This window comes from Bos indicus x Bos taurus, chromosome 19 (genome assembly GCF_003369695.1).
Source record: "Bos indicus x Bos taurus breed Angus x Brahman F1 hybrid chromosome 19, Bos_hybrid_MaternalHap_v2.0, whole genome shotgun sequence".
NCBI classification, from domain to species: Eukaryota; Metazoa; Chordata; class Mammalia; order Artiodactyla; family Bovidae; genus Bos; species Bos indicus x Bos taurus.
Window position 1 is genome coordinate 37,663,492 of NC_040094.1, and position 13,098 is coordinate 37,676,589.

The 13,098-nt window shown below is 54.1% G+C and overlaps 1 protein-coding gene across 2 annotated transcripts in view; it reads right to left on the reverse strand.

Moving 5' to 3' along the window:
• Nucleotides 1-9,500, reverse strand: part of ITGA3 (integrin subunit alpha 3) — a 32,782-nt gene extending 23,282 nt beyond the window's left edge. Inside the window, exons 1-4 of one of the 2 annotated variants that reach the window (XM_027517307.1) lie at nucleotides 9,333-9,445; nucleotides 8,840-9,068; nucleotides 1,449-1,576; nucleotides 1,047-1,123 (exon numbers count right to left, since the gene is read on the reverse strand). In XM_027517307.1, coding sequence (XP_027373108.1) covers nucleotides 1,047-1,123; nucleotides 1,449-1,576; nucleotides 8,840-9,045 — 411 coding nt within the window. In that variant the 5' untranslated portion in view covers nucleotides 9,046-9,068; nucleotides 9,333-9,445. Of the gene's footprint in view, nucleotides 1-1,046; nucleotides 1,124-1,448; nucleotides 1,577-8,839 lie in introns of both variants that reach the window. The other variant, XM_027517308.1, reaches the window with a different exon arrangement.
• Nucleotides 9,501-13,098: the final 3,598 nt, after the last annotated feature.

Below are 13,098 nucleotides of genomic sequence, written 5' to 3' on the forward strand. Positions count from 1 at the left end.
GCCTCTCTCAAAGCTTCTCCCGGCACATGAGAGGTGCTCCATTAAAGTTTATTGGGCAAATCAATAATAGGGTATTTGTAAAACAGCCAGGGGCCAGATGAAACCCAGAACCAGACCTAGCTCTTGCTGCCGAGTCACTGGGAAGTTTCTAGTGTTGGCAAGCAGGACATGCTCACTAAAAACGAACTGAATGAATGGATGGGCAAGTAGAAGGCTGTGGAAGGACCCAAGGTCTAGACTGACTTAGGCGGAGCTCTGGACCCACCATCCGTATAAGAGACTAGAAACGGTGTTTCAGTGAGCTGGTCAAACCCGGAGCTTACAACAGTGTTCAAAGGTGACAGAAATCACAACAGTGATGACTATGGGGGTGACAAGTGACTGAAAAGGAGTGTACTGTCCGAAGTGATGTAAGTATGCTATTTCTTTAATGGGTGTTGATTACTTGGGTTTATAATTTGCCAAAACTCAACTGAAACTTAAAATCTGTACATTCACTGTATGTAAATGTTACATGAATTTAAAAATGAAAAATAACTTGTCTATCTGGGACTCAAAAATTGAGATCCCAGGGGCCAGCACTGATGAATGCAGGCTGGAGGTGACAAGTGACAGCAGGGAGTGGCCCCCAACCCAAGCCGGATGAGCTGGGGCAGAAGGGCTGTGCTTCTTCCGTCAGCTGGCCTCCCCGGAAGGAGTGCGGCCAGGCCACATTGCCTGAGGCTCTCTCTGCCCTTTCCATCCCGAAGTCCCTTCAACTCATTCCCACAAAGGGTGAGCACCGCCCCCACCCCGGGGTGGGGGGAATGGGTGATTCAGAAAGGACCCAGGCTGGCCCTTGGGAGAGCGCCAGACACCCTCCCCATCCCCCTGCCACAGTGCAGGATGAAGGGACACACATGTCCATGGAGACATACAGCTGCAGAAATCGACATTTGCAAGCTCATGCACCAAGGTCCCTTCTCCTGCTCTCTGCTTCCCTCTGCAGCTCTCGGGAGATGAAAGGAGACGTCTGGAGGGGGATCCGACGGCGAGCCCCGACTTACCAGGACTCTGCCTGCAGGACCCTGGCTGGCCACAGTCACGCCGAGCCACATGTCCTCAATGATGTGGTTAGGGTTACCTGTGGGCATGAGAGGGCTCATGAGCTAGGGCACCTCATCCCATCCTCTAGGCATCGAGAGCCTCCAGAGGGCAGGAGTTGGTCCCTCCCAAATCTCCCACTCCAACAGGGCTGCCCTCCCTCCCTACCTTCCCCAGCCCATCACAGTCTGAGCTCCACAAATCCCATCTGGTCCCACTCTCCCCTAGGGCTCCATCTTCCCAGCTGGACAAGAAAGCACTTGAAACTGCCCAGCTGAGCCTTCTGTCTCTTCTAGTCATTCTCTCTGTGCTGCCTCCTCCATCAGGCTCCTGACCCAGCACCAGTTCCTAAGCCCTCTTCTCACTTTTCTCCTTGATGTCCATCCGCTCACAGTCATTCTTGTGGGCAGTGAGTGGGCACAGGTACACAGCACCAGTCCGGTTGGTATAGCCATCAGGCACAGCGAGGTCCCGGGGGGCGCCAGCCAGGAGCCTGGGGGCAAGAAGGTAGTAGACTCAGGCTCATACTCGCCAAAGCCTGCTTCAAACAACTCACTGCTTGATGTACGTGTGCCGAGCATCTGCTCTGTGCCAGGCTCTGAGGGCAGGAGATGAATGGCTCCGTGCCCCTCCCTCAAGGAGTGCCCAGGGTGGGGAAGGCAGGCAAGGAGACAGACACCTGTGGTCAGTGCCTCATGAGAGGAAAGCAGGGAGCAAACCAGCCCCGACTCTGCATGGGGGGCAATCAGGGAGGCTCACAGAAGAGTACCTTGGCCTGAGTCTGAGGATGATGCCCAGGGCTCACCAGGTAAAGAAGGGGAGGAGGGGCACTGCAGGCTGAGGTCTGACATGTGCAAGAGCCAGGAATTGTGAGCAAGAGGGTGACTCAGGGATCTGCAAGGCCCTCGGTACAGCTGGAGGCCAGAAACATGGGGAGGAACAAGAGGACAGGGTGAGAAGGGAAGCTGTGGAGGGATTTTAAGCAAGGCAGAAACATGGCGAGATCTGGGTTTGGAAGGACTGTTTCGGTATCTGACTGACATAAGCAGATCTGGTTTGGGGAAAGAACGCTTGGCTTCTGAGATGAAGGTAGATGGGAAAAGAAGAAGGCGGCGTTGTCTTGGCACAAGATTCAAACTTCCAGAGATCCGAGGCAAGAATGTGTGAGGTGGTGGGGAGGGGTGGATAGTTGGAGGCCTGGGTCCTACCTCTTTAAGTCGTCGGAGGACTTAGATCTTGGGGTGGTCTGAAGAATGTGGGCAGGAAAGGACAACTGACCCCAAACCACAGCTGGGTGAGCTGAGTCAGCAGGGTCCTTAAGTGACCCTGGAGTGTTTTCTCGCCCCCTTCCTGCCATGTTGAGACAGATTTATGAGGTATGGGGGTGACGGCAGGAGAGCTGAGTACCTGACACTTTGGGCAGAAGGGTGAGCACGAGAGTCGGGGTGAATGAGGACTTCAGTCACCTTGTCCCCAGTCTGCCTGGAGCCCATCTTTAGGGATGCCACCTGCAAGTCCCTACAAGGGGTCTTAGGGCTCCAGCAGCCCATCCCATATCAGACAAGTGACTAGAGGAGAGGAAGGCAAGTGACCAGCCTTGACACATTCTCTCAAAAGGTAGTTCTTGGACCACTAGAATAAAAAATCCCTGCGATATTTGTTCAACAGGCAAATTCCTCAGCCCACCACAGACAGCCTGAGTTGAATCTGAGGGTAGAGCCCTGGAACCTGTATATTTAACATACACCCCAAATATTCACATCGTGGTTTAAGAACCCAGCTCTACCACCCCTTGCTCTCCCAGCATCATCTGTCAGCAGCCTTTGGACATTCTGCCAAGACCACCTCCTCAATCTTGCTGGACCCTGCCTCCTGGGTAGCAGACATCTCCCAGGTACTCCTCCATCTGCCCTGGCAATGCTGGTTCCTGAGGCTCCCAACTCAGAATTGGGGCGCCAGGCCTCCTGTTAGAGCCTGGATATGCAAAACAACAGCCCTGCCTGCAGCTCCTGCCTGGGACCTGAGAGAGAGGGCGGCAGGGAATGGGCAGCGCCAGACCTGGGCATGCCGGGGCCTGGGTGCTTCCGCCCACTGGGTATCAGGAATGCGCTGCCTGGGGGTGCCGTGAAGGGACCGCTGCCTGCACCTCACACCTCAGCTCAGACCTCACCCTGGAGAACAGTTCCTAAGAGCAGGGGTGCAGCTTCTCTATGCAAAGCAGGGCGGGCAACTCCAACAGAAGGGCTGGCAGGGGACCAGCGTGGCAGCCAGGCCCTGTTAGTCATCCTTGGTCTGGGCTGAGGCGGGTACCTAGTGAGCCCATGGCCTCACCACCTGTAGACATCTGCCCCCAGTGTGCCTGATAGGTGAGAGCAGGGAGCCGCTACCTGTGGAAAAGGAATATTTCAGCCTTGGAGCTGAGGGGTCTGGTTCTAGGTGTGTTCTGCCTCAATGGACAATTTCCTTTACCTCTGAGCCATGAGTGCCTCATCTGTAAAATGGGCCAGCAGCTGCCCCACCAGCCTCCAGGATGGTTGGGGGAGCAGTGGGTTCATTCTTTAGAAGGGCCTTCTGACTATGAAGCCGAGGCCCATGTGAGCACGGTGGTTCTGCTTTCTTGTGGCACCAGGATGGCCCCAGCACACCCCCAGGCCTTGCTCTGGGGACCCAGGAATTTCTGCCCTGCCAGATGAGGGGATCTAAAGCAGAGCACACTGGGCAGACTAGTTCAGGTGTTTGGACGGGGCAGAGGGTAATGTGGAAGTAACACTTCTGGGGCCGAAAGACACCAGGCCATCAGTCAGGTCAGCGGGCTACTGGCAGCTAGTCATTCGAGGGTGGGAGCTCAGATTTGGCTGGAGGTAGCAGCTGGGGGTTGGCTACATGACCTTGAAGGGGTGGGTCCAGGCCTCAGTGGGCCAGGGGTCCCTGGAGAACCCAGATTGCATTCCAGGGCGAGCAGTGCAAGGGAAGTGTTGCTATGCCTGCGGCTTTCCAGGCCCAAGTTTAAGTGCTGGAATGGTTGAGGAGCAGGTGGCCACACCCTCCCAGCAGCCTCATCTTAGAGGGAGTGGCGTGAGGGACCCCCTCCTCTTAGCCTCCTGTGGTACAGAGAAGGCAGAGCTGGGCATGAAGAGCAATCGGATTGACATAAAACCCCTTACTACCTATACCCTTTCCACTCTCACCCTGCACCAGCCTGTGCCCACTGAGGGGCAGTGGGGCAAGACCCTAACCCTAGCCCTGCATCCCAGGCCCCTCCCTCCCCAGAGATTCCACAAGGTGCTCCCCCCACCTCCCTGGAGTATTTTTAGCTCCTACTTGGCCTGCTTAGAGGCCCTTTAAGGCCCTCTGGCTCCCAGCCCAGGATCCAATGGATCCACAGCCAGAGGACTGGGAATAGAAGGGGAAGGAGGGTGTGCAGAGGGCCGGGTCCAGCTTCCTCCAGCCACAGTCAGGTGTGGGAAAATCCAGAGGGTGGGAAAGATCTTTTCGTTGCTGTTGTAAATGAATGTAAGTTACTAAGCAAATGAGCACACTGCTCCTGCTGTTGGATCTGGTCCAGATCAGATCAGATCAGAAGCTGATCCCTCCCAGACCACCACTGTGGTCACCCTCCCGGCAGCGGTCAGAAGTGGGACGCAAGGCGGGATACTTTGTTCAGCTCTTGCAGCAAGGGAGAAAGGAGATTGGACAGCCTCTCTCCTAAAGTCAGGCTGGACTGGGTTGGAGCGGGTGCCCCTCCAGAATGAGTAAAATGACCTCTCAAGGGCTTTCAAATAGCTGCCTTTTCACCCTACTTTTTGGCTCCAGCCAGACAGCCCCTCCTGGACTTTGTAGAGGCCCCTGGGCTCCAAGTCCAGAGAAGCCCTTTCTCACTCCTGCCACCACCCCCCCCACCCCATCACTCTTCCTGGGGCAGATCAAAGCTAATGCAACAGCCAAGTAGAAAGCAACAGAATCAAAGGAAGCTGGGGAACAGGGCCCAGGGGTGTCAGGGCACCAGTCAGTTCACCCCAGAGAAGTCTCCATGGGGCATACTGGGGTGGGATGATGTTCAGAGAAACAGCCCATAAGATTCAACTTCCCAGACTCATCACCTCAGGCAGGCACTGGGGTGGCCCCAGCGGAAAGGCTTCAGTTAACACTGAGGGGCCAGCGAGTCCAACACTCAGGCCATGGGCCCCCATGCCTTACTCCTTTGGCCAGAAAGCCAGTTAGGGAGGGTCCCACTCCAGCTCTGAGTGCTTGGGTGGGGTGGGGGGCAGTGGGGTAGGGAGCAGCTCTCTGATGCCTGAATCCCAGCTCTGTGCCAACCCTCTGCCTGAATTAGCCATGTCCCCAGAGGCCACTCCTGTGTTAGCTGAAACTGCAGCCTCTTCGTCCTCTCCAGCTGCCCCCAGTCCCCTTTACCCTCTGGTGACTCAGCCTAGAATCCCAGCACCAAGCTGGGGAAATGAGAGAATGAGAGAGGACAGGAGAACGAGGCCTTGCTCAAGTCTCCAATAATAAAGAACAAGACTTTTTCTCATTTCTTCTCCCTTTCTCTGGCTCCTTAGTATTTTTTTCCCCACATCTGATCCCTTAGGTCATTTTTCATGTCATCTAACCTCAATCCCTCTTGCTGTTAGTTCTGACCAAGCCCTTTTCACTTCATTTTCTACAAGATCAGGCTGCCCCTACCTCCCATCCAGTTTTACGCCCCTTGGCCTGGCCTGGTCATTGGAGAAAGCCAAAGAGAAAGGACGCTACGGATCCAGGCCTTCTGCTTGCAGCCACAGCTGCTCTGCCCATTTCCTCTGGCACGAGCCTTGCAGGCTGCCAGGTGCCTGCCCTACCCAGGGAAACATGTTTTAGGAGAACAAGTAAGCCTGGTTCCTGTCTACCTCAGGTATGACCTCATCTTCCAGGAGCTGTGGCTACCCCCACCCCAGGCTTCCCAAACACCCTCATTTCCATGCAAAGGCCCCAGAGGTATCTCCCATAGTCTACAAGGTCAGGTCAGGCCAGGACACCTGGATTCCCAGGAGGGAATGACAGAACAGGTACCAGGGGAAAGCAGGGGAGGTCTGTGACCAGAGAAATAGTCCCTCTGCTTCCCCGGGGGTCCTCACATATCTCACTAAGAAGCCCAAAGCGCCCTGGTCCTCTCCCCTTCCCTGCCCTGCTTCTGATCACCAGGAAACTGGAGATTCCAGGGACTGGGAAATTGGGGCCGGGGTTAGAGTAAGCCTCTGATATTGTGGGCACGAACCTTAGTCTAGAGATGAAGGTGATGGGGAACAAAGACACACCTTCATTTTTAACCATTACTACAATAAGGCCTTCTTTGAGAATATAATGAAAGCTATGCTTTTCCCCCCTCCTGGCTCCAGAACAATGCACAGACATGCATGACTTTGCATACACTTTCCAGGGTCCCTGTATCTCCTGAAAATCTGCAGGGAACTCCAGGCTCAGACTTTGTTCAGGATCATGAACCTTCCCCCATTTTCCAAAGGGACTTTGAAGCTAACAGAATATAAGACTGCCACCTGACTTGCTGGTTCCCCTGAGCTGTGTACTCGGCAGCTGTTTACATCTGGCTACACAGCTGGCTGCAGCTAAGCTCAGCTGGCCCAGCTGGTTCTGCCTAAGGGTCATGGGGCAGAATTCAGTGAGAGGAAGAGATGAGCCAAGATGTAGAATCACCCCTGGAAAGACTGAAGATACCCAACCAAATGAGTCACCCAGAACAGTATCTAGAACTACCTGTCACTCTGAGATTCATCAGTTTTAGAAACTTCTGGGCTCCTGAAAGGCCTAATGCCGTCTCTAGCTACCTAGGAAGAAAAGTAGGACTCCTCCACTAAGTCACCTTGTGTGAGGCCCTTGGTTAGCACAAGAGCCCTCAGCTGATGCAGTGTTTACCCCAAATCATCTCCTTAAAACCTCACTATTACCCCCATGAAGAAAGTGCCCTAATATGTGAAGAGTCAGGTATTAGTGACAGATTCTAGATGGGAAACTGGTAATGGGATTGGGAGCCTCTTCTTTCTCCACAATGCCAAGTTGCCTTTTACACACCAACAGAGGCAGGAAGGCATATATAGATCCAGACTGAACCCCTTTCTCGGGAAAACGGGCCCAGAAAATGGAAATATCCTGCTTAAGGTCACATAGCAGTAAATAAAAATAAAAAAAGGCGGGGGGGGGGGGAGGAGTATTGCATATTACAGAATCTATTATTTCCTCCAGCTTTCCATTACCTACCCTTGCTTTTCTGATGTTCTCTTTACACTACATTGCCTTATATTATGTTGATTCAGCAATGAAAATCTGAAAATCTTTTTCTGGGCTGGGGCAGAAAGAGCACTAATATAGAAACTTAAGCTGATGGTCACTTAGGGTCTCCAAAAGATGGAGAATTGGCTAAGGCCAGACGGCAGCCGCTGGGCCCAGGTTGGGAAGGGTGTGGTGGCCCTAACCTCTGCAAAAGCCAGATGGAATTGAGGCCAAGTAGGCAGGTAGACTGGGCAGGGGCCGGGCCAGCAGGGCAGGGGCCAAGGCTGAGGCAGAGTCTGGACTTTGGACATTCCAACTTCCTCAAGTTTCTGCAGGTTCCAGCCAGAATTGGAAAAGGTTTCAACACACCCTTTATCTGACACTGTCCTCTTGCTCAGCAGGGTTTGACATCTCAGTAAGTCAAACAGAAGAGCCCAAAGAAGGCCTGCCTGCGCTGTCCTAACAGCCTTCCCTCCTGGACAGCCTCACCTTCCCCAGCTGCCCTTTTCCTCCACCTGCCAACCTCAGCACACTGAGCCCACGCAGAGAAACTTCTCAAACTTGGACATGCCCCTCTGGGCATGATATAGGGTGGGGGGCACAACATAAGCAGCTGGATGTGTCTCCTTCCCGTCTCTCTTCTCTGTCTAGCTCTTTCCCCTCCTTCTCCTTGCAGATGTTGGGGAAGGAGACCAGAAGAGAAAAACACTATTTCCCTCCTGAAACCAAAACAAACACAACTCAGGTTTGAAGATTCAACATGAATCCGTGGAATGCGAGGAGACAGAGACGTCTAGTGGGAGGGCATCACTGCCGGGGTGTGGGGGTGGGGTGCAGGAAACCAAGGGGGAGTCGGGACAGCTCCTCCTCTCACTGCTACTTCTGCATCCTCAAGGGGTCTGAAGGAGCGCCTGGACAGCTCCAGCCACCCAGACTCGCCGTCACCTCTCTCTCCAACCACCAAGCACTTGAGAAGGCCCTCCAGTCTGGTTCTGCGCAGGGTGTGGCTGGCGGGGCCACACACTAAGTGTGAGGTGGGGGCGGGCTTAAATGCATATCCCCATAGGTTCTTCCCGGGAAAGGGGAAAGGCATTTATCTTGCAGTTTTCCCCAGTTCCCAGCCTTGGGGAGATGAGGCATTCGGTACACTAAATTCCCGGTTCATTGAATGGGAGGGGTCTCAGGAAACGGGGACTCCACTTCTATTCTCAACAGAGGTTTAAAAGGCCGAGGGGCTGAGTCTAGACAGGTTCTGGCCAGGTCAGCACTTGCAAATGATTACTGCCCCCATCCCACTTCCAATCCCTCTATTTCCCGCCAAGCTTCAGCAGCAGGAGAGCTGCCTAGGTCCCCGCCCTCTCAATCTTCGTTCCCCAAAGCCGACGGCCTGCGAGCCTGGAAGCCACCGGGCCCTCGGGCTCGGACTCAGCTCGAGATCTGCAGCCTGTGCTCACACTCTCCCTCCCACCCCACTCCGGCCAATTTCACTTACAGGTAGCGCTGCTGTCGCTCTGTCTGCCGATGGAGGGCGACCGAGTAACCGAAGAGGCTGCCCGGGTTCCCGGCCTCCTTCACCACCAGGAATCGGGTGTCCAGGTTGAAGGCGGAGGCGGCGCGGTTGCTTGCGGCCACCATCAAGGCGAGCATGCCGAGCAACGGGCGTAGGACGCCGGCGGCACGGCTGGGGCCGGGGCCCATGGCTGCCGGCGGGAACCTGGCTCCTGGCGAGAGCGCGTGAGGGCGTGGAGCTGGGAGTGAGGACCTGTTCACCTGCTCCCCCGCGCCACCGGAGAACGCTCCCGCCGGCCGCGTAGTTAAGCCCCGCAGCGCTGATCAGTTTCTGGCCCCCAGACTTGGTCAATTTTACATCCGCTCACGGTCTGAACGCTCAGATTTCCCTCGGAGGTCCGCGGGTCTATTCTCCCGCCTGCACTGTCCCGGGTCACCTCCCCCCTGCCCGGGGCACCCTGCCCCTCAGCTCGTACCGGCCGCGCCCACTTGGCCACACAGTCGCCTCCGATCCGGGTTCGGTGGCGGATCTGAGCAGGCAGACCAGTCCACCGCAAGGAAGGCAGGAAGGAGGGGTGTCCCCCCGCACGCGCCCCGCCTCCCCACGCCCAGCCCCGCACCTCACCACCTTGCGCGCCCAGCCAGGACTAAGCTTTCCTTCCGGGGAAAGAGAAAAGGTCCCGGCTCGGCCACCGCCTCTTAAAGGGGCAGCACCGCCCCTCCCTCATCCTTCCTGAGCCGGCTCCGCCCTCTCCCCCAAACACCTGTCGGGAGACCCCAAAAGCTTGGATTTCCCCTCCCCTTCGCTTGCTCCTCCAGAGAAGCGTCGCTTCCCGAGCAAGATGGATTGGACGGGCGGGGCCGGCGGTGGGATTTGTCCCGCTGCTTTGCTGCGGCCGCTGGAGAGGCCGTTCCGGGCGCGGCCACCTCTGTGGGTCCGGCTGGAGAGCCCCGGCATTGGCGCATCTGGGAACCAATGTCCGCAAGCCGCAGGCTGGAAGGCTCTACTCTCCTCCGCCGCGCTGTGAGTCCCTGAGAGGTTAGCGGTCTCTGAGCGTTCTTCCTGGTACCCAGCCCCTTCGCCTTCCTTGTCAAGATTTTTTTCTTTTACCCACTTGTTCCCACCCACTTTGACCCGGGCGGGGAATGGTCTCGCAAAATCAGACAGATATTTAGCAGTGGTAATAACCAAGCATCGCTAATTATAATTAGCAACGACAGCGTTTTCCCCGACAGGCTACGCCTTCTGATATCTACTGTATCATGAATATCCAGTCGATGTGAAAAGAAGTCCCTTCTCTTTAGAGTGCCTGCGTAGCCAGGACCTAGGCTCAGACTGTACCCATTTCTGATCCACGCTTGCCTTCAGGGCCCAGCCCAGCAGAATCCCAAAGGTCCCTTCCTCCCACCCAGGCTCTGAGTGTTTGGAGACTGGGCAGGGACTTCAGCCCCAACAGGTATGTCGTGGGTGGCACCAGGGTTGAGTTAGGTAGGCGGAGTCCAAAGATCTGGTTATCCGCAGAAGAATCTAACTAAATGGAAACTTAAAGAGATCACTCTGTTTTCTTGAGTTTAACTCAGGTTTCTTTTGTTGCAGCACAAAGACCCATTTCCCCTGAGCATTCTTTTTTCTAGGCTTTAGGAGCTTTCTTACTGTGGTACAACAGTTCATTCTTCAGAGATTACTTCTCAAAGTTCATTTTAGAGCCCCTATCTCTGAGAGTTTATGGTAATAAGATCACCATATTGTAGGGCTTGGGCAGTGTAAACTATGCTACCTGCTTTACAAATATTAGTAAATTAAATCCTCACAACAATCTTTCAAGTGTTATCTCTGTTGTAACGTGAGAAAACCGAGGCTCAGTGAGGTTAAGCAAATTGAAGGCTACGCAACTTGGATTTTAATCCTATGCTTTCTGACCCTAGAGCCCTTCGTGACCACTTGTGCTAATAATTAACATTCAAACCATACAGGGGGCACATTTAGGTTTGGTGGGGCCTGAAGTTTGTACAATTTGAAGCCCTCTTTAAGGAAAAGGATAAAGAATTAAGAGTACAAAATGAGATTCAGAGCATGGGAAGGGACTCAAGCTGAACTTCTTTTTATGAATCCTTTCACCTACAGACTCTCATTTCATTGTCATTTGGCCTCATTCAACTTAAGGAGGAAACTAGATGTCCAAGGTCACACAACTCATGGGAGGCCAGAGCTAGAACTGGAGGCCACTGGCCACAGCTGTGTCTTTAAGAGACAAATTCCAGGCAGATGTTGGTTGGAAAGCCAGACACGCCTGAACAAACGCAGCTGTGATAGCAGCGTTTCTCTAAAGTGTTTGGGGAGAGGACACTTGTCCCTGTCTGCCCTTGGAGCAGCATTTGTTCCCCAGCTGTGACTCTCAGAGCTGCCCAGCCTCTCTCCACAGGCTGCTTTGTGGCCCAGAGCCTCCAGGAGTTAGGAGATGTGGGACTAAGGAATAGGAAGCTCACCTGGACTGAACAGTTACCTTGCTCTCCTTCCAGTTGGCTGCTGGGTCCTCCACCTCATTCTTGGAGAAGGGGGAACAGCCAGGACCAGGAACCCAGGGGCCAGGGTGGACACTCGATGTGGACAGGGGTCCCGCCTGAAACAGCTTTCAGAGTTCTGTCATGACAGATGGGCTCCATGCCAGGTGTTATCTCTTTGGCCATCCCAAACAGGAATGACCAGCATGTCCGATCCCAGGCTTGGGAGCAGGAAAGGGATGAGGGATGGTTTTTCCACTGTGGGGGAGTTTCCAGAGGGAATGTGGAAGTGGGAGCAGGGTGCATCTGGTAGGGGGAGGGCCCAAGCTAAGGAATCTGGAGGCTTCCCTGGTAGCTCAGCTGGTAAAGAATCCACCTGCAGTGCAGGAGACCCTGGTTTGGTTTCCTGGGTCGGGAAGATCCCCTGGAGGAGGGCATGGCAACCCACTCCAGAATTCTTGCCTGGAGAATCCTCACAGACAGAGAAGCCTGGCAGGCAACATTCCGTGGGGTAGCAAAGAGTGGGACATAACTGAGCACAGCACAGCAGACAGATCTGGGGGAGATGGAATGGAGGTGGAGAGATGAAGGGACTGGAAGGGTCTCTGGGCTGGAGAGATGCGGAAAGAGAAAACCACAGTTCGGTGGCATTATCATCCACAGCTTCATCTCATCCCTCAGTTGACTTTAGTAGGCCAACTCTTTCCTGTAGAGAAGGGAAGCCACTAGAAATGCTGACCCAGAGAACAGCATGTGTAATGAGGAGTTTGAGACCATATTTTGATGTCTGACTGCTGACACCTCATCAGCTGTCCCCTCTCCCTCTTCGGCCTGAGTGCTGTGCTGCCTCCTGTGGTGTCCATGGGAGATTGAACCATGCAAGCCCCTTTCCTCACAAATGCTCCCCCAACCTCACTCTCTCACCACAGTAAAAACCCCGGCCAGTCTCCTTTCCTCCCTCTCTCAAGCCATTTTGGACCTGCTTGAGAAGCTGGCCCTGCTCCTCCAGAGACCTCAATTACATAAATAATAAAACCTTTCATTCTGTCTTGGTGTGCATGTGACATCATCAGTCTTGACACTGAACCAAATCTTGGATGGGGGTCCATCTGTCTCTGTGGGTGACCACGACAGCATACAAACCGTGGGTTCTGCTGTAGAGTGAGGGAGGCTTCCTGGAGGAGGAACATCTGGACAAGCGAGAAGGAAAGGACTAGCAAGAGGGAGCCTCAAGAGAGAGGAGAGCAGAAGAGTCAGGGCTTAGCTTGGGGTACAGTTTTCCCAGTAGTAACATGAAAACATCAGATGCCGCAAAGGACCTTCCATTTATTCCATTTATGTATTCATACCAGCTTTCCTCTGCAGCCTGCCCCATGCAACACCCCGCTTGTCCCTATCTCACTCTCCCAGATCCCCAGACCACACCACTGGCTCACTCACTTCTCACAGGAAGGTCAGTACGTAGATAGAGAGAGATGGATGGAGTAGAACTGTGCTGCCAAAAGGGCTGAATGCAGGCTATCTTCTGCCCTCTCACCTTGTACAAGTTACATGTTGCCTATGTGACTATTTGTTTCTGAATGTTTTATGTACATTTGAATTCAGAAAGGGAGCTAATGTTTATTGAGCACCTACTGTGTAGCCACCCCTTTATGTATATCTTCTAATAGCCTTATGAGATGGAGATGTCACCCACTTTACAGCTGAAAATACTGAGATGCCCAAGGTACCTCCACCAGG